Source organism: Ochlerotatus camptorhynchus, unplaced genomic scaffold (genome assembly GCF_037179485.1).
Source record: "Ochlerotatus camptorhynchus isolate MF236.1 unplaced genomic scaffold, CSIRO-AGI_Acam_v1.1 ptg000099l, whole genome shotgun sequence".
Classification (NCBI taxonomy): domain Eukaryota; kingdom Metazoa; phylum Arthropoda; class Insecta; order Diptera; family Culicidae; genus Ochlerotatus; species Ochlerotatus camptorhynchus.
Window position 1 is genome coordinate 139672 of NW_027040589.1, and position 25487 is coordinate 165158.

Genomic DNA, 25487 nt, shown 5'->3' on the forward strand with positions numbered 1-25487 from the left:
TTGTATCCCTGCTTCCAGTTTGATTACATGAGCATTTTGTGTGGTCGGTGGTTCTGAATATGGACAAACAGGCAGATGAATTCTATTCCTACTCTTTACTGTAATAAGCTTGGTGGCCTGAAAAAAGCCGTTTTGTTTCCAATGTTGGTGATGATTTAATCACTGAAACCAAACAGAGTGCGTCTCTGTCACTTCAAAAACGTAGATGACATCCATGGCCGCTTACGCTTGGCGTGTTTAGTGTAGGTGACAGCATCACAGATCTCATTTTTCAGGAACACCTTCAGCACACCTCGTAAATCAAACCGGAGATACGTCAGACACCGCCACGGCGAGCCAGACGACGGATGGTGGTTATCTCGAAGAATTTGCGTTTGGTTCTGAACATGGCGATGAGTGTGTAAAATATTACGCAATTCCATCCTCCCTATTCACACGCGCCCGAGGATCGGAGGCGAATGCAACTTCGACTTGTTTCGTCTACTTACTACTCTCTGACGACTGTGCTGGGGAAGCAGCATATGCATGTAGGTAATTGGTGGATTTGTTAGTTAATTCGACGCTTTTGGACAATGCTGAACATTTACCAGTTTTTCAATAGTTTCTTGTTGAAAATCAACATTCGGAAGCATTGTTATCAATGCGTCGCCATGTTTCTGATCGATTGGTGATAAAATTATTGAAATTGGACCAGGGGAAGCTCAATTATTAACGTTCAAAATCTTTCTTAATTTGTTACATGTTCCATTTTCGGTTTTTACAAAGTGTACCCCCATATAGAAATCAAAGACGTAGTCCTACGTCAAAAGCGTGTATTGCCGTTCATCCGCAAGGGGCAAGGCCATCTTTTGGCCCGATTTGGCCAGCTGCCACTACTCCACTACTGGAGTGCTATGCTGCCAACAAGATCAATTTTGTCCCCAAGCTAATGAATCCTCCGAATTGCCCGGAATTTCGACCAATCGAAAAATACTGGGCAATTTCAAAGCAGTGACTTCGGCGAAGCGACGGGGCAGTTAAGGACATCCAGCAAATGCGGGCAAAATGGAAGAAATAAGCTGATTCCGTGTCCGTTTCTACTGTGCGGGCGCTGATGGGCTCCATCTAGAGGATGGTTCGAGATTTCGTTCGAACTAGAGAAATGTAACCATCTTATGCTGTAACTTAATAAAAGTACTTTTAGTCAGCCTTAACAACATTTGAAAATTATATGAAGCTATTTACTTACAAAGAAACTTCCATTCAATATCTTTGAAATGACCTAAAAAGAACGAAGATTGGTCGTAAAATATCAGAGGTTTTCACATTTGTTTGTTTTTTTTTTGGGGGGGTGACCCCAAAATAAAGCGGGAGTGTAGTTTTATAAAGGAGGTTTATGCGGCCCCGAGGCAGCTACGGTGCTGTTGTTTGTTCCCGATCGGTTAAATAAACGGATGGCGTAAGTGCCACCTCCGAAGAGGACCACCTGTCGTGTTTCACGATGCTCGGCTAGATACTGACCAAATGAGCCAGTTCTAAAATTCGTCAACAGTGTCGGAAACACCCGACCCGAGAGACTCAAGAAAGGAGTGAGCATACCCTCCGAAATCCCAAGATCCTAACTAACGAGTCCGAAAAAACATCCAATACCGAAAACCAATCCGAACAGGGGTATCATCACAGGAAGCAATCCCTCTGACCCATCAATTCGAGCTTGCTTTAGAAAACGAGTAACACAACCAAGTCAACAACAAAATACTAAACATGACGAACGAAACGTGAAACAACCTTCAGAATCTCTCAATCAAAACTTACTAACACTGATTTAGTTGTGAGTGGAAACTTTACATCTAGTCAGTTTTGTCTTATCTATAGGGTTTTTATTTTACAAATTTACAAACTTGCTCTTGGCCGGCCTATCTTCTGTTCCCCTCTAACTGACTAGTGCGGTCGATCGACTATTCGCCTAGCGCGCTATCATTATGTGTCCGTGCTAACGGCCTTGCATGCAAGTGTGGGTTCGCTACGTACAATACTTCGGAAAGCTTACGTTGGCCAGCTTTGCGGGCTTTTGTCCGGCTTATGCCGTCGTTGCAACGACGGCTGGTGTCCTCCTACTGCCCTTGTACATTTCACGTGGTGCCGTGAACCAGTCTGGTTGACGGGTTACCGAACTCAGTCAACGGATGGTGGCTTGCTGGACGTTAGCCGGAATGCCTTGGTAACGCAGGCAACTCCCTTCCAATAGGCAATGGAAGCCTGGATACCCGAGCGTGGTCAGGGTTGGCGACCAGAAAGAAAGCCGCGATGCGAGGCCAATTGAGGCAGCGCTATTGATGAGCGGTCGCTTTGTTGGCTGTTGCGCGCTTGCAGTTATCTGGAACGCTTACACAAAACTCACACAACAATGACCGCACTACAAACTTATGTAGCTTTACCCAGTCACACCGTGGAACAAATCGAAAATAATCGCGCCCTTCTTCTATCACAGTCAGGATCAAAGTCAAAGAGGCGATTACTGATTTTCCTCAGAAAAGTCCCAAGGTATGATTACCGGAAATGGAAGTTCAACGGATTTTGTTAGTCACGATCGTGAGAGATCAAATGAAGTATCTCTTTCCCTCTTCAATCGAACTCGGTCTGTCTATCTTGTTCCCTTATTCTGCTAACAACTTTCATAACTATCCCATTCGGTTTTCTCTATCCGAGTAACGAGAAACACGAATAGTGAAACTCTTCGAAGAAGCTACGTAAGCAATACGTTTTCGCTAACCTCTTTACGCGTAGGCAGCTGAGCTTAACTTCAGTCCATTTCAGTTAATATTATAAATTGAACTATGATTAATTTAAGAATGGATATTTGAAAATAAACAAGAACAAGTAACAAAACTATGATCTAACGAAAATGTCTACCGTTACAAGGTTTTTTCCTAGCGTCAAACACGTCAAACACAACAGGTATTGTTTTTGCAACTGAGTTATTAACGAAAGAGAAAGTCAATGAAGAGAAAAGATCAACGCACATTGGACCTTTTGAAATTTCCATCTAGAATTACTTTTATTTAAAGATGGTTGATAAGCACAAAAACTCGAAGCGATTTGAGATTAGAGCGCATCTGCTTTGGTAAACAATGACTTCATTGACGCCGTTCCGTTGCTTCTAGTTAAAAACACGGGAAGGACAGTAAATCTGACTCAGATTTTTCGAGGTTTTAATGCACTCTGCAAGGGAAATTCAGAACTTCTTGGAACACCAAGACTTTTTGCAGACGACACGGCTTTATTCTATTCTCCATTGTTAATGACATCGAATCAGATCTGGCGAGTCTTATAGAATATTTTAACGGCAATCGTCTTTCTCTGAATCTGACGAAAACAAAGTACATGGTTTTGCACTCGTCACGGAAAAAATCTCGCAATACCCCGATCCATGTGTCGGAAATTTGTGCATTGCAAAAGTTGAATCATTTAAATACTTGGGGTTGCATTTAGATTCTTGCATTTTATGGGACACTCACTTAAAGGGTGATACGGTCAAAATTTGGTCAATATCAACTTGACGTATTTCTTTCAATTTTGCATTTAAAAAACCTGAACACCCCTCATTTTGAAGGTGTGTGTGTGTAAAATGTTGCTCCTATTTTGATTTTGGAATTCCCTCTTCAGTTGTCAAAATGCCGTCCAAGCAAGAAGAGCAGCGTATCAAAATTTTGCTCGCGCATCGCGAAAATCCGAGCTACTCGCACGCAAAGTTGGCAAAATCGCTAAAAGTTGCCAAATCAACCGTTACAAATGTAATTAAAGTGTTTGGGGAACGTTTGTCGACAGCCAGGAAGTCTGGATCGGGGGGAAATCGAAAACCGGAAGCCGCTGAGACGACAAAGAGAGTTGCCGGTAGTTTCAAGCGAAACCCTAACCTCTCTCTCCGAGATGCCGCAAATAAGCTGGGTGTATCGTCTACAACCGTGCATCGAGCCAAAAAACGAGCCGGACTATCGACTTACAAGAAGGTAGTGACTCCAAATCGCGATGATAAACAAAATACGACGGCCAAAGCGCGATCCCGGAGGCTGTACACGACGATGCTGACGAAGTTTGACTGCGTGGTAATGGACGACGAAACCTACGTTAAAGCCGACTACAAGCAGCTTCCGGGACAGGAGTTTTATACGGCAAAAGGAAGGGGAAAGGTAGCAGATGTTTTCAAGCACATGAAACTGTCAAAGTTCGCAAAGAAATATCTGGTTTGGCAAGCCATCTGTACCTGTGACTTGAAAAGCAGCATTTTCATAGCTTCCGGGACTGTCAACCAAGAAATTTACGTGAAAGAGTGTTTGAATAAACGTCTGCTGCCTTTCCTGAAGAAACACGGTTGTTCCGTACTGTTTTGGCCGGATTTGGCATCTTGCCATTACGGTAAAAAGGCCATGGAGTGGTACGCCGCCAGCAACGTGCAGGTGGTTCCCAAGGACAAGAACCCTCCCAACACGCCAAAGCTCCGCCCAATTGAGAAATACTGGGCTATTGTCAAGCGGAACCTAAAGAAGACCAAAAAAACTGCTAAGGGCGAGCAGCAGTTCAAGGCAAACTGGCTTTCTGCGGTGAAGAAGGTGGACAAGGTGGCTGTACAAAATCTGATGGCAGGGGTCAAGCGTAAGGCCCGGCAATTCGGATTTGGAAAAGCGGAAGCCTAACTGAATATTTTTCCTGAATTTTATACTAATTGAACTTGAAAAAGAAATTTAATTTGATTTTTTAAATAAATGATTTCACCGATTTACACGCGTTTTCCCTTGACCAAATTTTGACCGTATCACCCTTTAAAGCATGTATCTAGCAAAGTTTCATCTTTATGTGGCCTCATGAAAAGAGTACGCTGTTTTGTGCCCAATTCATTCCATGCTACAATACCTAATCAGCGTTTGGGGTCATGCTGCTAAATCAAAACTTAAAAAATTCAAACGTTGCAGAATAGATTTGTGAAAGTAATCTTTAATTTACCTCCCTTATTCTCAACAGTTTTGCTTTATACTAGTTCATGCCACAAAATTATCCCCATTCTAGGTTTGCGCGATTCTCAAACAATTTTGTATGTGCACAACACGTTACATAGCCGTAATTTCCATCACAACATTGTTTTTTCGACTAGAGTTAACCTTCGAGAACTAGACATGCAAATAAGTTACTGAGAAGCAGAGCGTGCACGAACTTGGGTCTAGGTCGCATCACAAACTACGGTCCATTGAAGTTCAATATACTTCCCATCGACTTGAAAGCAATAATGAACAAAATTCTCTTTAAAAGCAAGCTGAAGCAGTATATAATTATGAACGTAAATGAATATATTCTCTAAAAGTGTCTACCATTTGCATATGTAGGTTTTCCTGGCTCCTGCTATTTTTTCCTGCATCATTAATTATAGTATAGTTTAATAAGTTCAATTTTTTATGTTAAGCCACAAACGTTATCACTCTTTAAATCATTTAGAATTTTCTGTTGAGTAAGTGAATCCCTTCAAAGGAACTATGTTCCACTGGGATTTACATTGTTTTTAATTGTAGTTTTTTTTCTCCGCGTTTTCTTTGTTTTTTTTAGTAAGTGTCCATTACCAGGGGGCTCTCTGTGCGAGTTCCTGGGGGTTAGTGGAGGGTATTAAAAAAAAGTCTAAGTCATGGTATTCACATGCACGATAAAACCAAAATTGCTGCTTGGGTAGTTACGTATTATTTAAACATCTTTTTTCAGAGGTCTGGTCAACCCTTGGAGCTCTGATCACTTCAGTTAAATCTGATCAGATTTAGATAAGGACATTTACGTATTCTTGTCAATCTAAGAATTCCATCTTCTGCTGCAAACTGTAATAAATTACAACCATGAAAGCTGCTTCATTTCATGAGAATGGAATATAATTTCATCTATCGCTTATCTTCATTTCCTTTGGCTGTTATCTTGGAAAAGAACTCAATCGGAGGCAGATCCCTGCCTCACCGGTAGATAAAAAAAAAGCGATTAGCCGAACCATTCATCGTCGTCATCGTTATTTTTCCAGCAAATTTTATCTTCGAATGATCTAGGGATGACATACAGACATAATAATAAGAGTGGATTAAATTCCCCGACTCGAATTCACATAATTCATTTATCATCGTCATAACAAAGCTTTGAACCTCAGAAAAAATATTGTTGTAAATGAGGTGACCAAAAACATATCTTCTCCGCCTATAATTCCCATGTAAACTGCTAATGGCTCATTCCATGGAAGGTGGCATCCATGACCAGGAACTGATTTAAAATCAATTGATCGAATCAAAATGGATCATTTGAACCACCCTACCTATTCCGGCAAAGAGGATATCAAAAAGCAATTTTAATCAAGAGCTCATGAAAAGGGCAATCTTTTGAAATTGGCAATGTTGTATTAAATTTAGCTGAATGTTCTCCAATGGCAAGTAAAGATCGGGACGGGCTGGAGACGGGCATATCCTGTCAAAGGCTGTAGCTTGCAAGGAGTGGCTGCTACCGGTGCACGGGATTGATGCACCTACCATGCGGAAATGGGGACGACAGGAATCAATCATCGGTAGAGACATTTCCTCTGCAGAATGTATGCCTAATAGGGTGTTCCAGAAAGTATGCACATGGTTTGATGTTGATATAAACACGCTTTTTATTCAAGGAATTTCATTTATATTTTATTATTTTTTCATATATCAAGTGAGGTGGAGCAAAAATTTGTTTTGAGTTTTTCAAAGTCCGTGCAAAATGAAACTCTATGGACTGGTTTGGAAGGTCTTTTAGAGCCAGACTTTCCACCAAATAATCACAAACATTGATGATGTTTTCGTAGAGCTACAGGCAAAAGTTTGTTTCAAGTTGATAAATTACGGATCGTGATGATCGGTGATTGGCACTAGTTTGCGGAACAGAGACCGACGTCAAATAAAGGAATGAAGAATGAAGCACATCCATGCAGTCCAACTGCTCTCACCCAGGAGTTAAATCTCTCTCTACTTTGTCTCTTTCTCCTATCAAATGTAAGAGACAAACTCCCGTATTTGAGAGGAGCACAGCTGAACATTGCATTAGGTCCTAAGTAACATTGATCGGTTCTCTTTGTCGACTTTCTCTTTCGTTAATAACGTGAGCACATTACCGTCCCAAGTAACAACCTAAATTCATGGAAGATTTATTCTTATTTTATCATTGTTTTATCATAGCATCCCTTGAAGCCTGTGGTTGTAATACGGTTTTGTGTGCTTGACATAAAATCAGGCCGTTAAGTCGTCAATAAAACTGTTTTATGACTACTAAATTAAAACTCAGACTTCATAGTTTTAACGGTAGCTGTAAGGTGGTTCTGTATCACAACTTATAACTGCAGAATAAAACCAAAACAAACATACAATTATATTTTATGGCATACTTTTCATGACCGATATAAAACATGAAGCAGTCTTAAACCTTCATTAAAGCCTCATTACAACTATCATCTTTATCAGAGGCCTAAGATTCACAGATAAAAAAAATACTACAACAATAGCAAAAAATGCTCTGAAAATTGTTGCCAATATAAAAAAAAAAAACAAATCTATTCAGATACATGAAATGGAAACCCCTTCAGTGTTTCTGAACACGATAAAGATGAGACGATCGCCAATATGTAACTCCTGGAGGATCTACAGTTATGGGCTCCCGCATATAACATAAGGCTCAGAGCGGTGAAGAAGCTCTTAAAAATATTGATGTAGTAGTGGAGAACAGCGGAAGACTTCTCACCTCAATTTACCAACGCTCGTTGCTCATCTTCCTCGCCCACGATGGCGTTCTAGTAGTGCATGCAGGGACTAATTGTTTGGAACCGTCATAGATTTTGGTTTCTTCTCACAATCACTTAGTTTATTTTAAAACACTTGCACCGAACATTTATTCACACGACATTAACATTAACGGGCCTCCCTTAGCTCAGTCAATTTTTAATTTCTCGACTTCCCTGGGCATAGAAGTATGATTAGACTTGCCACACAATCATATCAATGCAAAAATGGTACAGGCATCGAAAGCTCTTAATTAATAACTGTGGAAGTGCATCAAGAACACTAAGTTGAGAGCACGCCATAAGCTAATATGCGATATGCAATAAGCTTGAAATGCGAAGAAGAAGAAGAAGAAGTAACATCAAAACTAACTTTTTATTCTTAAAACACTACATTGAACTTAATAAACTAGTTACAAAACAAGCAATATATTGTACCGGGTTAGTGACCGGTCTCGACGAGATGGTGAAGCAACACTGCTCGGTCAATCTCCCTCGTTGTAGATCGTCGCCTCATCTAGTAGGTAGCTATCGATCGGTGCTCATATCTTCCGCTCTCATGCAAATGCCCCTAGGAATGAGTTTCTCGAGAGTATCCTCACGCGAATGTATTGCTATCAACGGCTAAGCTGTGGTTGATTCTCCCACTCGGTAAAGGGCGAACACGAAATTATTACGACACCGAAAATGTCATGCCAATTTTCTTATAATGTTTAGAATCAAACCAAAATTTTAGGGTAGTTTTATACATATATTAACTTCAAAAATCAAAAGAAAAGTTAATCGATGGAGCCTTGAGTGTAAAATTGATCGCATTTTCAATTGATGCCCTCCATCAAAGTCTTTACAGTGTCATCCGGTACCAGTTTCTCAGTTTTTTTTTCCATTTTCTTAACATGTCCTTCTCGTCTTTGACTGTCTTCTTGCTCTTCCGAAGTTCCCGCTTCATTATTGCCCTGTACTGCTCCACCGGGCGCAGCTCCGGACAGTTTGGCGGATTCATGTCCTTTGGAACAAAATGGACAGAATTGGCCTCATACCACTCCAGGACAGTTTTAGAATAGTGGCATGATGCCAAATCTGGCCAAAATAGCGGAGCTTCGTCGTGCTGCTGCAAGAACGGCAAAAGGCGCTTCTCGAGGCACTCAGATTTGTAGATCTCGCCATTTACTGTGCCCTTTGTCACGAAAGGCTCACTCCTCAGTCCGCAAGAGCAGATGGCCTGCCAAATGAGATATTTGGAGGCGAACTTCGACATTTTCTTCTTCTTAAATTTGTCGTCCACATCGAACTTGCTCTTGCCGGTGAAAAACTCCAACCCTGGAATTTGCTTAAAATCGGCTTTTATATATGTTTTGTCGTCCATCACACAGCAGCCATATTTTGTCAGCATCTTCTCGTAGAGCTTCCGTGCCCGAGTTTTAGCCGTCGATTGTTGCCGCTCATCGCGGTTTGGGAAGTTCTGTACCTTGTATGTATGTAGTCCAGCTCTCTTCTTTGCATTCTGGACGTAGCTCTGCGACATGCCGATCTTTTTAGCCAAATCACGGCTTGAGACGTTGGGATTTGCTTTAATCATCCGCTTCACCTTTACCTCCGTCTTTTTGTTCACCGGTCCCGGTTTTCTTCCAGCTCCTTTGCCGTGGTTCAACGTCAACCGCTCCTGGAACCGCTTCAACACTCTGGAGACGGTTGAATGGTGAATGTTCAACATTTTTCCCAACTGCCGGTGCGACAGGTCAGGAAATTCCAGGTGTTTGGAAAGAATTTGTTCTCTCAACTCGCGTTGGTTCACCTCCATTTTCGTTGAATCGAAAAACACGACTTCGAGTTTGACAGCATGTACACAATACACATCAATGAGAAAGTGTGCAAAATTTGGTTGATTTTTACCCAATGGTAAAAAAGTTATACCCTGTTGAATGTGTCGCAATAATTTCGTGTTCGCCCTTTAGTAGGAATGTGTGTAGTCGGTACAATCAAACTGATAACGAACTGAACCAAGTGTTGCGTCGATCATGCAGTGGTATTCTGAAGCAATTTGCATCTCGCATGCAAACATCCTGCCTCCCTCAGAAATAACGATTTCTGTAGACTGCTGCTAATATTTCTGTCACGGCTGATGATGCTCCTGGTTGACCTGGCGATGTTGAATACCTCAATTGAATTGGTGCGATGGTATATGGAAAGAAAAGACCCGGTAGATCCGGAGGAAACAACTAAATAACTTGGACAGGTCCTCACCTGGGACCCAAGGATATTGGGCCTTGTATTTATTTGTCCTCTAAGGAAGATCAAGTCCCAACATTCGTGATCATGATAGCCGAACTACCGTTAGAGTTAGTGTCGTCATGGGATGAAGATGATACCGGTAAAAAGCATAGTTTTGCGACCGGTCGAGTGATGAATCCCCGTGCTGTCTGAAGTGTAACGACCCGGACAATGCCATCCTTGCCGGGGTGAAGTTCATGGATCCTGCCTGTTGCCCATCGCATTGATGGCAGATTCTCTTTCTTAATAATGACAAGACGATTTTTTTCTATTTGTACCGGTGGGTTGCACCACTTGGCTCTAGGCTGTAACGTTGCCAAGTATTCGAGGTGCCATCGATTCCAAATTTCCTGAAATATTTTCTGAATCTGCTGCCATTGTGTCAAACGATTGTATGGGACCGAATCGAGGTTGACGTCTGGGACTGCTTTCAGTGCTGAGCCCACAAGAAAATGGCCCGGAGTAAGTGGATCAAGATCGGAAGGGTCGTCGCTTAATGGAGTGAGTGGACGGGAGTTCAGACAGCATTCTATCTGCGCTAAAAGTGTCTCCATGTCGTCGTACGCCAGTACTCGAGGTCCAAGTACCCGAGTGAAATGCTTTTGAGCCGATTTAATTGCCGCCTCCCAGAGCCAGCCGAAATGAGACCCTTTGGGAGGATTAAAGTGCCAACGACGGCCGTTTTCTGTGCACTCTCGAGCTACCTGGTATTTGTGCTCTCTACTTCTCAAAAGTCGCTTCAATTCGTTTGCTGCGCCCACAAAATTCTTTCCATTATCCGTGTAGATGTCAGAGCACAGCTCACGGCGCGCCACAAATCGCCGAAAAGCTTGCAGAAACTTTGTAGTGGTCAAATTAGCGACGAGTTCAAGGTGTCGCAAAACATACGAGGTGAGGTGAGGCGTCGCAAAACATACGAACACGGCAATGTATGATTTGATTGGTGCATCGCGCCTGTGCCGTGGTTGAATGTAGATTGGTCCCCAGAAATCTATTCCAACTCTAGAGAAGGGTTGTGATGCAGTCACACGAGCAGCCGGGAGCTCAGACATGAACTGTTCGATGAGCTTAGGTCGAGCACGCACACAGGTGACGCATTTGTGTACGATCTGTCGAGCCACACTTCTTCCGCCCAAGAGCCAGTAACGGATTCGAATCGTGTTGACCATCAGCTGAGGAGCAGCGTGCAGCAATCTCTGATGGTGCGATAACAATAGCAACATCGACAAAGAGTGAGAGCCTGGTAGCAGGATTGGGTGCTTGAAGTCTTCGTGTTGTGTTGATTGCCCAAGACGACCACCGATCCGGATGATTTTGTCGTTGGCAGAGAGCATTGGATGGAACCATTTCAGGCGAGAGCTTTTCGACATCAGCTGTCCGTTTTCCAACCGTTTCCATTCGTTTGGAAAGCATTGTTGCTGCAGCGCATGTTCAGCAGTTTTGAGTTCATCGGTCGTGAGAAAAGTAAATCGACGATCTTCCTTTGGTGTTCGCAGGAACAAGAAGAAGCGACGCTAATAGGCAGTAGTTCGTACCATCTTCGTGTAGTTGGAGAATTTGGCTACATAACCGTCGATGAATGAGGATGTTGTGGTAGCAGTAGCAAAAACTGTCATAATCTTTCGTCGTTCCGTGTTGCTATGATCAGTAGATCCGCAGTGCTGTTCAGGAACAGGCCAATATTCCTTCTCCTTTTGCAACCATTTTGATCCTCTCCACCAGAGTTTGTTATGGATGAGATCCGATGCTAAGCAACCGCGAGATATGACGTCAGCTGGGTTTTGCAGACCTGCGATGTGGTTCCAAACACAGTGCTGAGTCGCATGCTGAATATTGGAAACCCTGTTGGCAACAAACGTAGTCCAAGCAGATGGAGTAGACTTGAGCCAATTGATGACTGTTGTGGAATCAGTCCAGAAATACGTGGTAAAGGTGATCTGAAGAGAAGCGGTGATTCGTTGGTACAACTCGGCGGAGAGTAGATCACCACACAGTTCGAGCCTAGGAGTGCTTTGCTTCTTCAGCGGGGCGATTCTGGACTTGGAAGTCAGAAGAGCAATTTTGATTTGTACACGGTTGTTGATTGACCTTAAATAGGCGCAGGTGCCGTATCCAATATCGGAAGCATCCGAGAACAGGTGAAGTTGTGTATCGACCGAGTTCGCGAGAAGAACGAAGCGATCTATTCTCAATTCGTTTAGCGAAGGAAGATTGGAGTGATAGTTGATCCATTGATTTCGTAGACTGGTTGGAAGTTCTCGATCCCATTCCCAAACCGCTCCGTTATCATCCCGGAGAGTCCAGAGTGTTTGCATGAACGCCTTGGCCATTACGACGACTGGACCGACAAGTCCCAACGGATCGAAGAGCTGGGCAATGTAGGACAGCGTTAGACGTTTCGTGAGTACGGCGTTTGGTGGTAGAAGTAGATCGATTTTGTACTTGAGACGATCGGATGCTGGTTCCCAGTGCAAACCGAGCGTTTTGATCGTTTGATCACGATCGAGATCAATGGAATGCTGAAGAGCACGGTTTTCATGCGGGATGCCCTCTAGAACGGTCTCACAGTTTGATGCCCATTTTCTTAGCTGGAAGCCTCCCCGGGAAAGCATGGCGTCGAGTTGCTCCCGAAGCTTGATTGCCTTTGCTACGGTTGCTGCTCCAGAAAACAAGTCATCGACATAAAAATCCTTCTCGACGACCTTTGCTGCTATTGGGAAATTATCGGCCTCGTCACTAGCTAGCTGCTTTAGGACACGTGTCGCCAAATAAGGAGCCGATGCAGTCCCATACGTGACGGTCTTGAGAACGAAAGTTTGTAGTGGTTGGTCCGGATATGATCGCCAGAAGATGCAAAGGTATGCATAATCGTCGATGAAGTGTAATACTTGGCGATACATTTTTTCGGCGTCTGCAATTAGGATGACTTCGTGGGTTCGGGAACGCATAACAATCGATCGCAAATCGTCCTGTACGACCGGACCGACAAGAAGAGCGTCGTTGAGTGAAATTCCCGAGCTGGTCTTGCTAGACGCATCGAAAACTACGCGTAGCTTCGTGGTCGTGCTGCTCTCTTTAATCACTGGATGATGTGGTAAATAGTACTTCGGATGGAGCTCTCCTCCGAAGTCACTGAGTGGTGCCAAGTGGCCAAGTTGCGCATACTCAGCCATGAAATCCCGATACTGCTGAGCGATCGAAGCATTACGAGACAGCCGATTCTCCAACAAGCGAAAACGATGCAGAGCCGATTTCTTGTTGTCACCCAACCGCTGAGTTACATTTTCCTTGAAAGGAAGTCTCACCATGTATCGACCCAACGAATCACGTGCAACAGTACGCTGAAAGAACTCTTCGCAGGCAGTTTCGTTCGGGGAGTAATTCGTAGCAGATGGGTCTTCCTCAATTTTTCAGAACTTCTCCATGTCGTTGTGTAGTTCGGCTATCGTTGCAACATTGCAGCGAACTGACGATTCTGGATAGCCCTGAGAAGTTTTTCCTGATACCACCCACCCAAATACCGAGTTGGTGAGCGACGGAAGAGAATCTCCAAGCGAAATGCGTCCTGGAACGGAGAGTAGATCGAAGTATATTTCTGCCCCCAACACGATATCGATAGTGCTCGTTTTGAAAAAGCCAGGATCGGCAAGATCAATATTGGCAGGAATGCTCCAATGATCGATGTCCAATGACCGATGGCAGATCAATAGTGACCTTGGGCAGAATAAGCAAATCGACGCAGGTAAAGTAATTCGAATTTCGGGATTTGATGACGGCTCGAAATTGGTGCTTCACATTAGCAGAGGACTTTCCGATTCCAGCTATCGGCACATCGACTCTCCTTCGTGTAACAGTCATCGCCTGAGATAACTGTGTAGTGGCGAAGCAACATTCGCTCCCAGAATCAAGTAGAGCTCGTGCGAAATGTTCTTTCCCTGCATCGTCGACGACAATCACCACGGCAGTGGCTATAAGAACCTTGGATCTCGAAGACAATTGTGAGTTACAGCTCTTCACTCTCAAATGTGCAGCATTCATAGTACCTTCCGGAGCTTGCGAAGACGAGAATGACGCTTGCGGATCTTGAGGAGTAGTAGCGGAAGTGTTCGAATTTCGATTATTGTTCGTTGTTGCTGCTGCAGCGTGTGATGACCTTCCAGCGTTCGATGTGTTGGTGCACAATTGAGTGTGATGACGGGATCTGCACTTTCTGCAACAATTCTCCGAAGGACAGTCACGTGCCATGTGACCTTTTCGAAAACAGTTGCGACACAGCTGATGTCGCATGATAAGTTTCTCCTTCTCCTCAACCGGCATGCGACTAAAGATGTTGCACTGGTAGATTGGATGTTCTTCCGGACAGAAGAAGCACTTTCGTCGATTCTCCTGGAAGGCTCCATGACTACCAACACGAGGGTTCGGTGGTTTTCGAAGTGGCTGAGATAGTTGAGGATCAGTTTGCTTGGAAGACACTTGCAGCAGAACGTTCACTCTTCGTTGGATGAAGTCCTTGAAGGCAACGTCGTCACGAGTAGCAGAAAATTCTTCCCAGTCACGTCGAGTCACAGGATCGAGACGGCTCGTGAGAAAATGTATCAACAGTATATCCCAATGTTCGGTGCCCTCTCAAAGCTGCTTCAGCACTCTAACGTTCGCTTCAAACTTCTCGACCAATGAATGCAGCTCAGCAGAGGACTCTCGACGTATGATCGGAAAATCGAACAATGCCTGAACATAATTGCGCTTTAGAACCTTCAGGTTTTGAAAATGCTCGATCAGTAAATTCCATGCAACGGGATAATTAATGCCACTAATCGGTATAGCTTCGATCAACTTAAGTGCCTCCCCAGCTAGTGACGACCGAAGGTAATAAAATTTTTGAATGCTGGAAAATTCCGACGAAGAGTGGACAAGCGATGCGAACAAGTCATGAAGCTCTCATAGTTGCCAGTAAACACCGGTACCTTAACGTCGGGCAGTGTGGGGGGCGGAAGTGGGCGTATTCACAGCAGGGATATGGCAGTGTTGCAGAAGAAAACCCTTAACTTTGTAGAAGTGTGTTTCAAATTCTGCTCTTTCTTTGAGGTATTGTTCTACAGCATCAGAGGACTCGTCACAAGTCTCTAAATCTAATTGTACCTTATTAAACTCCGTCCACAGCGACAAAACCGCTTCCAAGCGTACGGGTATCTCGGCTCTGTCTCTCTCCTCCTGGTAAGATTCGACGAAATTCTTGATGAGTGAGAAAGATGTCAGGATGCTGCGACGTCTCGTCTTCAGGAGTCGTAGTTTCCTTTTAGCGGCGGACATGTTGGTTGGGTGACGACTCCAAATCTATAATTGAGACCAGGTAGCTCGGACAAGAAGAAAATAAAAGAATGGAGCGGTAATTACCTTCTAGAATGCAATTATTTGCCTTGTATTTATTGAAACGCTCCTTCTCTCGAACTACTCTGCGTCGTTGAATGAAGCCAGGACCATCAAGGATGGTGACGTCACAGGGTTAGAACTTCCTCGAATCGTCCACGTGTCTGTGTCCGCGTAATTCAACAAAGCAGTAAACACGCAGAAATAGCTGCTAAATCTCACCAAAATGGTAGTGTTGCCGTTGCAGGTCTGGGATGCGGCAGCGAGGGCTCATGGAGTGTCGCTTAACGATAAGCTGTTGAAGGGTCCAGACATGATAACGTTGCTACCAGCTGTTATAAGTGGATTCCGCGAGAGAAACGTGGCGTTTGGAGGTGACATTAGGGAAATGTTTCATCAAGCATGGGTTCGTGCAGAAGACCGTCAGGCACAACGGTTCCTATTCGTGGGTCCGAACGGAGCGGTGGAAACGTACGTGATGGATGTGGTTATCTTTGGCTCGACCTGTTCGCCTTGCTCCGCACAGTACGTGAAAAACTTGAACGCGCGGGAACATGCCGAGCAGTATCCGGAGGCTGCCGAAGCTATCGTTCGAAAGCACTATGTCGACGACTATTTCGACAGTGCCGATACAGTAGAGGAAGCGGTGAGACTAGCGATGGATGTGCGACGTGTACACGCCAACGGTGGGTTCGAGATTCGGAACTGGGTTTCCAACTCACAGGAAGTGTTACGTCAGCTCGGAGAGGAGAAGTCTGTGGTGAAACCACTAGAAGTAGACAAGCATTGCGCTACGGAGAGAGTCCTGGGAGTGCTGTGGGACCCGGAAGGTGATCACTTCGTTTTCTCAACGGAGATTCGCCAAGACCTTCAGCCCTACATTCGGGAAGGTGCTTGGCCAACAAAGAGGATTGTGTTGCGGTGCATTGCCAGCATGTTCGATCCGAAGCAGTTCCTGGCTCCGCTGTTGATACACGGACGGATCATAATGCAGGATTTATGGCGTAGCGGCATAGGTTGAGTCGAGAAGCTCACGGAAGCTCACTACAAGCGGTGGGTGCAGTGGACACAGCTATTCCATCTAATCGATGAGATTCGTGTTCCACGGTGTTACCTCGGTGGATTGGACTCGAAGGTCTATGAAACGGTGCAGTTACACGTTTTCACTGACGCTGGAGATGCGGCATATGGATGCGTGGCCTACTTCAGGTTCGAGGACGGCGAAGTCGTTCACTGCGCATTCATCGAGGCCAAAGCGAAGGTGGCGCCATTACAGTACCTGTCTACACCACGGTTGGAGCTAGAAGCGGCTGTTCTCGGTGCGCGATTGACAAAGTCGATCTGCGATGCCCATTCCTTTCCGGTAGCGAAGCGGTTCCTGTGGTGTGACTCGGATACGGTAGTATCATGGGTGAAATCGGACCAACGAAGGTATAAGCCGTTCGTTGCCTATCGTATTGGCGAGATCCTCAACATTACGAATCCAGAAGATTGGCGTTGGGTAGGAACGAAGGACAATCCAGCGGACGATTTGACGAAGTGGGGCAAAGGAACGGAGATCAAGTCGGGAAGCCGATGGTTCCATGGACCGGATTTTCTGTATCACGGAGTGGAAGAATGGCCGAAGCAAAAGCGTCCAAAGGTTGAAGTTGCCGAAGAGCTCCGGGCGAGCGTGCTGCTGCATCACATCGTGTTACCCGAGGGGTTTACGGAGAGGTTGCAGCATATTTCGCGTTGGACAGTAATGGTGCGGACCCTAGCAACAGTGTTCCGATTCGCGTCCAACTGCCGGCGACGCGTCAAGAAGCTGCCGATCGAAGCCGTTAGGAAAGGTGTCAAGCAAGGATCAACGTTCCCCGCCGTGGATGTGCCGTTGCGACAGGAGGAGTACCAGGCTGCAGAAACAGTTTTGTGGAAGGTAATTCAGGCAGACGAGTTTGCCGACGAAGTGAGGACCCTGGTGAAGAACAAGGATTCGACAGTACATGAAATGTCACTAGAGAGGTCGAGTAAGCTGTATCGTCTTGCGCCGTTCCTGGATGAGGATGGTGTCGTGCGGATGGAAGGTCGTACAGAAGCGGCGGAATATGCGGCATTTGATGCGAGGTTTCCGATCATTCTGCCGAAGGACCACGTGGTGACTCGAAGGTTATTAGAACACTACCATCGGCAGTATGGGTACAGCAGCAGAGAAACCGTTGTAAACGAAGTTCGGCAGCGATTCTACATTCCGTGTCTCCGAGCGCTAGTAGATCAAGTGATGCGAGCCTGTGTGTGGTGCAAGATTCAAAAGGCGAAGCCAATTGTTCCGAGAATGGCACCCTTACCAGGGCAGCGTTTGGCGGCGAGGGTCGATCCGTTTTCGTACGTCGGCATAGACTATTTTGGTCCACTGGAAGTGTCTATTGGCCGAAGGAAGGAAAAGCGATGGGTGGCACTTTTCACGTGCCTAACTGTGCGAGCGGTACATTTGGAGGTGGCGTACAACTTGACGACTGAGTCGTGCAAAATGGCGATCAGGAGGTTTGTAAAGCGGCGTGGCAGTCCGATCGAGATCCTTTCGGATAACGGCACGAACTTTGTCGGTGCTAGTCGAGATCTGCTGAAGGAAATAAATCTAGCATGTGCGGATACCTTTACCGGTGCGAGGACTCGTTGGACCTTTAACCCACCGGCTGCCCCACACATGGGAGGTGCGTGGGAGAGAATGGTGCGCTCGGTGAAAGAGGCACTAAAAACGTTCACAGATGGTCGGAAGCTGACGGACGAGATCCTGCAGACGGCACTGATCGAGGCGGAGAACCTGATCAACTCTCGTCCACTCACCTACGTGTCCACCAACGTGAAGGAAGACAAGGAAGCGTTGACGCCGAACCACTTTTTGCGTGGTCGTTCATCGGTCGAGTGTCTGCCGTCGAGGAATCCCATTGACATGGCCAACACGTTGCGTAGTAGCTACCATCGCGCACAGTTCTTGGCGGATGGATTCTGGGATCGTTGGCAGAGGGAATACCTGCCGATGTTAAACAAGAGGTCTAAGTGGTTCGTGGATCAGCGACAAGTAGCGGTTGGAGATTTGGTGTTCGTGTCAGATGGAGAGAAGCGAAACGTCTGGGAGCGAGGCGTGGTGAAGAAGGTGTTCGTTGGGAGTGACGGAAGAGTCCGTTCAGCGTCCGTTCAGACAAGCAGAGGCGAGAAGGTCAGACCGGTAGCGAAGCACTCAGGTCACTCGAAGCACTCAGGTCAAGCAGGTCACTTCGAAGGAGTAATCCCCGTACTGTTCCTGATGGAACCAGCCACAGGGTTTACGGGCGGGGGAATGTTGCCGTTGCAGTCAGGCCTGAAAGGGTTGCGGTAGCATAACTACCGTGAACGCGCCCCTTTGATGCACCCGTTTTTGACGTTTCTTGCCGTCGCTGTAGCAGTGAGGCGCATAGATGAATGTATTCACACAGAGGTGCGATAGTGAGTGGGATAAACTGAACACGGCCATCGCTTTCGCACTACTTTGTTTGTTTACCCCAGCAGCTGGCCTGGAAAGAGGAGAGTATAGACTCCATCGCGATAGATGTGTTTTTGTTGTTGCTAATTATGTTTTGTGCCGATTATTGTACCTAGTAAGTTGTGTAATTTGTAGTTTGTTAGTTTATTTGTAGATTTTTAAATATTGTGAAATCATAGATTGTTCGCCACTGTTGTACCGCGGGAAGCAGATATGTTTTCATTTAGTGTATTACTGTTCAATTACCGTAAGTTAAATATTATGTAAAGGTGACATGTTGTTCAGTGTCTTTTATTTAATTAATTGATAGGACCTCGCTAAGCCCGCCGAAGGTAGATTGGCATTGAGGAGTTGCAGGCGTTGAAAAACTAAATTGTAAGTTGTCGATTGTAAGTTTGTTTAATGTAAATAGTTGTTAATTTTGAATACATTTTAGTTGAGTTTGTCCGTCAAAAGACCTACTTTTGAAAATCGTTTTTCATTCGCACCGGAGGGGTGCGAACAGGTAGCGTGAAGTATGGCTTCTCGATGCCAATGGTGCTAGTGTTCCAAAGGGCAATGGCTACTTGCTTGTACAACAATAGATCACTGCGATCCATGAAGGACTTCAATCTCGACGAATCACTCCGGGGATGCCGGCCGGAGGTTCACACAGCCCTAGTAGTGGATCAGAGGAAGATCTCGTCGACGATATGAACATGCTAGCAACGGAAAGACCCGGTAGACATGCGATGAGAACGTAAAGTGATTGGAATACCACTCACCTAAAAGCTTCAAAACAAATATAAAAAAAAAAATATTTTAAAAAGATATGCAATTTGAGTAAACATCTCAAAAAGGCGAAAATTTCTTAAAATATGCGATAAGTGAATTTTAACCAACGAGAATCTCGAAAATAACAACTTTGAGCAGTTTAAGCATTATTAGCTTTTTTGATGTAAATTTAATGTGTTTTAATATTAACACTATTTTAAAGATATTCGATAGCTATAGGTGGTTTTTTGAAAAATACATATTTTTTCAATTATTCATATCATTTTTGTTTATGATTCGCTCAGCACAGTGCACAGTGTCAGTAAGTATTACTTTATCTAAACTACAAAATAAATATAAAAAAAAAAAAATAAAATCTATGCAATTTGAGTACTTTTATTTTTTTTTTGATAATTTTCATTTATTTTTGTAAAAAAAATTATAATTTTTTACAGCGTATATTTTTTTTCTTGGAAGGCATAATACTTGTCCGCAACTTCTTCTAAGACACCATCTCAATCAAACAATAAAAAAAAAAAAAATCGTTCGTAAGACATATGTTTTTCTATTGATGCGTATCATTTTTGCATAAGCCCTTTTCAAGTGTTAGTCGTGTGCAAAACTAAGGAACCATAAATGTAAAATGGCATGTTGGGCAATAACAAACAACTGTGCAAAGTTTCATCATAATCGTAAAAGGTGGATCCGAAACGATTTGCGAATCTGTGTGGAACTGCTCATCGCTCTTAATTCTACGGAGATTTCTGAATATCTTTGAACTTCTCGAAAGACCCCCCATCATCTACAAAGTACCTTGAAATTTAACTAAGTTTCGAAAACTGTCCTGAAGTTATATGAAGATCCCTGAACAATAATGAGGTTCTCTAAAATTAAATAATTTTTAACTCTTACGAAGATCCTAAAACATAAATAGAGATCCCACTTCTACGCAGTTTTCTGAATTTTTCCTAAGCTCCCTGAGTTTCTACGAATTTTCCTGAAGCTCTATGAAGTTCCCAGAATTTCTGCTAAGTTTCGTTAATTGTACGATTTTCCCTGAACTTTTTAGAAGTCGTTGAAGTTTTACGAAGTTCCATGAGGATAAAGAAAACTCTCGAACTGTTCGTCAATTTGTAGAGCCTGAAGATGTCTCATTATGCTATCGATTACTTGTCGATAACATATAAATTCTCGACATTGTTTCTTCTAGTTAGTCTAGAACATTAAGAAAAGTAGACATTCATAAAATTCAATAAGAATAAAAAGTAACCTCGCAGCTGCTTGGCAAAATACCGGTGTATAAAACAAAACAACTAAAATTCTGGAGGGGGACTGGCTCCCTTGGCACGTTTTCGATTTTACGGTGTAGCTACACCGGTGTTACACCACCGTACACCGAAGAAAATCAGGGTGTACCTATCGGTTGCACCAAACAATTGATGATGAGCTGTCAATGACTCGCGCTTATTGCTGCCTACACTACACCGGTGTCGGACATAAGGAAGCTCTCCACTAGCAACTTTGGAAGATGCCGTTGACCGCAAGCTTTGATCGTCTTCGAACCATGCGGCAACAACAACAACAACAACAAACCGCTGCATTGCTAAACTTGTCAACACCGTTCGAAACCCGTCTGGATAACAACATGTGGTTCTACAAACAACTCCACGATGACTGACCTTTCTTCACGTGTTTCCCGTTCATCGTGAACCACGATTCCCCACCCTCGTGGTGTGATGCGCAAACTCCACGAACAGTGGGCCTTCCCCGCCTTTCCCCATAGTCGATTTGCCGTCAGGCAAGAAGGATCTTTCGTCCAGTGCGTTCATCCCCGGCAACGGAACGAATAAAACATTTCAACCCACCGCGACAACGCTCAGTTGTCGGTCAACTTGTACACGTGCATCATCATCCCCCGGGGGAACCAACGCAGCGCTGACGGAATCCGACGGTGACTTTAATCGAATCATCCGGGAGATTTTGCTAACCGAATCCGCGCATTCGGACCGTTGATGTTGTGAAGTTGTGTGCGTTTTGGTGAATCGGAATGGGGCACACGGTTGTTGAGGACGGGATGGGAGGCGATGCTTTGGGTGGCTGATTCAGAAGAAAATCGTCTGTTCGTTTAGTGGTAGACGCGCCCGGGGGGAGGCTGGGCAGTGTTTAGCCTGAATTCGATTTTTGGTGCGTGCTTTTTGTCGTCCTCCCGTATTCGTCTCGGTTAAGTCTGTATGCTTCACAGAGGGATGCGTGTGCTAGTCGAGAAGTAAATTATCATATCAGTATAATTAGTGAATTAGTGTGAGTTGGAAAGATTCGGCTTTCGGTGGAAGTTGAGCAACTTCATTATTGGCTCTGACGAAAGTGCAAATCGGGGAAAAATAAAGTGAAAACAAAACGCAAGGTGTGCTATAGTTTGGAAACGGACCTTGCCCGTTGCTATTGGCCCGTTGGAAAAAGGGTCTTTATTTATATTATCGCTAGTGAACGACGACGACGACAACAACAGCAGCATCAACACAGTAGCATAGAGTTGAGAAAAGGTGAACCCCTGGCAACGGAGCTATTCGAGTGAAATTTGGTGTAAATAAGGTACCTAAATTGTAACCATTAACCGCTTTCGACTTGGTTCGGTGAATTCCAAGCTGAAGTCGATTAGCATAGTAATCTTTTTCGGTTTGATTTCTTGAGCAATTGATGGGTTTTCGGAGAGAAGGATAAGGCTGCTGTCTAACGAGTAGCTTCCGGAAATAAGCATTTTTCCTTTAGCTGTTGTTTGGCTGTTGGTTTTGGATGCTGGTTTAAGCCAGAGACGGAGAGATAGAAAATCTTTCAAACAAGCAGCGCAGTTTCGGAATAATTTTTTTCTGTCAGTGGTAGTGGCAAGTGGAAACAGTTTCTCTTGGATTGAAGAAAGTGAATGAACACGTTGAAAGGAATTGGTTGCAATATTTTTGAACGAAATTTGCCTCCCAAAATCCACACTGCCAGTTAGAAAATCATCTCGTGAAGGTTTCATACGAAAATATTCAATCTACAGTCCTTTGTAAGTAGTGCCGTAATTTTTTTTTTTTGACTTAGTGCTACGTCTGTCATATCTGTATGGGGGTACACTTTGTGGAAATTGAAAATGTAATATGTATCGAAATTATGAAAGATTTTGAATGTTAATAACTCAGCTGCCCCTGGACCAATTACAATAATTTTACCACCAATCGATCAGATATATTTCTGCGCATCTGCCAAATTAAGACTTTTTTCTTCAAAATGTCACTGTTGATACGAATGTGCAACTGTTGCTATGATTTTTAAAATTATCACCGATTGCCTGCAAAAAGCGATTTCCCTAACACAGATTTCAAAGTTGAATTCCATCCGGTCTCATCAAACGGTGTTTATTCAATCACCGCGTGGTGAGTGGTGGTGTTCTCCAGTACACAACGAAAGGCTCCCGAAAGCAGCTAGCTATCAAGGCTGCGCTCAACCGCTGATCGGATTCAGTTTCAATCACCGTGTGTGGTGGTGTCCGGTCGTTGGCATCATCAGCAGCAGTGCTTTCGACTCGTTGCGTTGAACTTTGTTCTCCAGTGTACAACGAAAGGCTGCCTACAGGCAGCGAGCTGCAACCATAGAAGGTGGAAGAAGCCGCATCACTATTGATCGGAATCAGTAGCTCTTCGTGGGTTGCTGTGGGCCATCTATGCCAAGCGCGTCATACTAAAGAGTATAAACAGAGAGAACCCCGCTCAAATCCTATTCCTACCCAAAATACAATCTCCTGCTGCAGTTAACAAATAACATTTATTATATAAGACCACGTAGTCCTACGTCACCATTGCGTACAACCCCCAAGGCTGTCCCTTGTTAGAAACTTATGCAAAGTATGTAGAAAATCCACCCTTACATATGATGTTCATGTAATCCATTAATTTTGTATGTGAACTGACATTTAACTAACTTTTAAAAGTGTCAAGATTGGACTAACTGTCTGGATTGCGTTGTATTACGGTTAAATATTTCTAAAACAAATACATTATATTCTGATTAATATTTCTTCTGAAAATTGATGTACTGAAAGCAATACTTCAATCTCATCGCATCAGGGAACAACTATGCTTATTTATTGCAACAGTTTGTGTCCAACCCTGATACAGCTGGTTTGGTTGTTTTTGATTTCAGTCTCAGCGTGATTTTACAAGCAAAGATTGCACTTCTAATTTTAGGTACAAACTAGACGGTAGTGCTCTATTTTTGGCAACAAACGGTTCTGTTTCGAGCTGTGGAGTTGAATCTACACCGACCAACACCGACTTCGGTTCCTTTGATTTGAAAATAATCGACTCTGACTCCGACATCATAGATGCGCAAAATATATCAAAACGGCTAGGCCAACTGTGTAGCTTTTAAGGGGCAAGACTACCTGAAAAAAAACCTGGAAAATCTGGGAATATCAGGGAATTCCTTTTTGGACCTGGAAAATCCGGGATTGTCAGGGAATTTCATTAAAAGTCAGCGAAATATTTCTTTATAACAGAAACACATGAATAAGTATGGCTGACTTCGTTAGTTTCAAACAACTTAATTAATGGTTGTAGCTTGAGGATGGTTTTCAGTTTCAAATTTTAAATTAAGTTGCGAAGTTGTGGTTGTTCAATGCTTGATGCTGCAGTTTTGCAAGTGGAGCTAAATTTACTCAAATAAAAGGGTATTTCGATGATTTTGAGCCTATTATAAATTCAACTCCCACAGGGTGTTGTCACATTCCTGAGTTGAACCGAGATAAAAATTCAGTTAGGTTCCGTTCAGACATTGTTAGTTGTTGCAAAATTAAGCTGCTTATATGAAGGTGCATCTGTTAATAGATGTTATACCTAAAAGAGTCTGGCAAAATTTAACCTTCAAGTAGATTCTGCGTCTGCTCGATCCAGCTGTGTCCAACAAAAATCAATCCCCTGAGCACATTAGAGCGCTTTAGAGTAAATGCAAAAAATGTTAAGCGTTAAGCTGGGCTTAGACAAGGCAACTCATTGTTTAACTCAGTTGAATTCAATTGGCTTGAAAAGTTGAGCTTGGTTCAACTTTTTTCAATTCAAGTTAGTTAAATGGCATATTTGACAGGGCAAGTCAATTGATCAAGTCAGTTGAATTCAACTGACTTGAACGCGAAATGAACGTGTAAACCATGCCATTCAACTGACTTGATCAACTCACTTGAATTGAAAAAAAGTTGAAACAGGCTCAACTTTTCAAGCCAATTAAATTCAATTGACTTGATTAGTCTAAACCCAGCTTAAGAGAAGATAATGATTTTTTTTTCTGAATTCTTCTAGTTCTTGTTCCTTATTGTGTTCTTAACAGCTTGATTAGCTCAGAGAACTAACTAAATGAGAATTAGGATAATGTTCTTGCTTGGGGTTTTTTTTTTGTATTGCTTGGAGTAGCACTTTTATGATTGAATAGTGATTCAAAGATACGTAGACAAGAATTGCTTTGACAGCATAGAGTGGTTTTATTAAGTATTCTAGGTCTTCGTTATAAACCTGGTTAGCTCGTAAAATTAGCTTCACAATAAAGTTTTAGTATGGTAATGCTGCTGCTATTGCAATTTAGATGGAATTACCTTACAGAATTTTGGAGATGAAACCGTTGTTTTTACTATTTCCCACCGGAGGAATCCGCCTGCGAATAAGCTTTTGGTTAAGCATATTATCCGGAATGATTTTCTTACGGAGCTGGGTCTCAAAATGTGCTCAAAGCGAAACAAATATATTGGCATTAAAACAAGTGTTTCATGTGTGAAAT

At 43.7% G+C, this 25487-nt stretch overlaps 3 protein-coding genes across 3 annotated transcripts in view; 2 read left to right on the plus strand and 1 right to left on the minus strand.

The window, feature by feature from the left end:
- Positions 1 to 11577: 11577 nt before the first annotated feature.
- On the minus strand, positions 11578 to 13371 carry LOC135698929 (uncharacterized). Its single transcript, XM_065219081.1, has one exon. It carries the CDS (start codon positions 13369 to 13371, stop codon positions 11578 to 11580), a length of 1794 nt encoding a protein of 597 aa, XP_065075153.1.
- Positions 13372 to 15656: 2285 nt separating this feature from the next.
- On the plus strand, positions 15657 to 18788 carry LOC135698930 (uncharacterized). Its single transcript, XM_065219082.1, has 2 exons — positions 15657 to 16446; positions 16609 to 18788. Exons 1-2 carry the CDS (start codon positions 15657 to 15659, stop codon positions 18786 to 18788), a joined length of 2970 nt encoding a protein of 989 aa, XP_065075154.1.
- Positions 18789 to 21582: 2794 nt separating this feature from the next.
- The window catches only part of LOC135698968 (latrophilin-like protein LAT-2), a 260484-nt gene continuing 256579 nt past the window's right edge, over positions 21583 to 25487 (plus strand). Inside the window, exon 1 of the mRNA XM_065219136.1 lies at positions 21583 to 22277. The gene's annotated coding sequence lies outside the window, so the exon portion shown is untranslated. The remainder of the gene's footprint in view (positions 22278 to 25487) is intronic.

What these genes read in the sequence shown, in the direction of transcription:
- LOC135698929 (XM_065219081.1), bottom strand. Translation starts at nt 13,371, where the DNA reads ATGGTGAGACTTCCTTTCAAGGAAAATGTAACTCAGCGGTTGGGTGAC.
- LOC135698930 (XM_065219082.1), top strand. Translation starts at nt 15,657, where the DNA reads ATGGTAGTGTTGCCGTTGCAGGTCTGGGATGCGGCAGCGAGGGCTCAT. An exon ending in TTTATGGCGTAGCGGCATAG is followed by an intron (nt 16,447 to 16,608) that starts GTTGAGTCGAGA and finishes CTGACGCTGGAG; the next exon opens with ATGCGGCATATGGATGCGTG.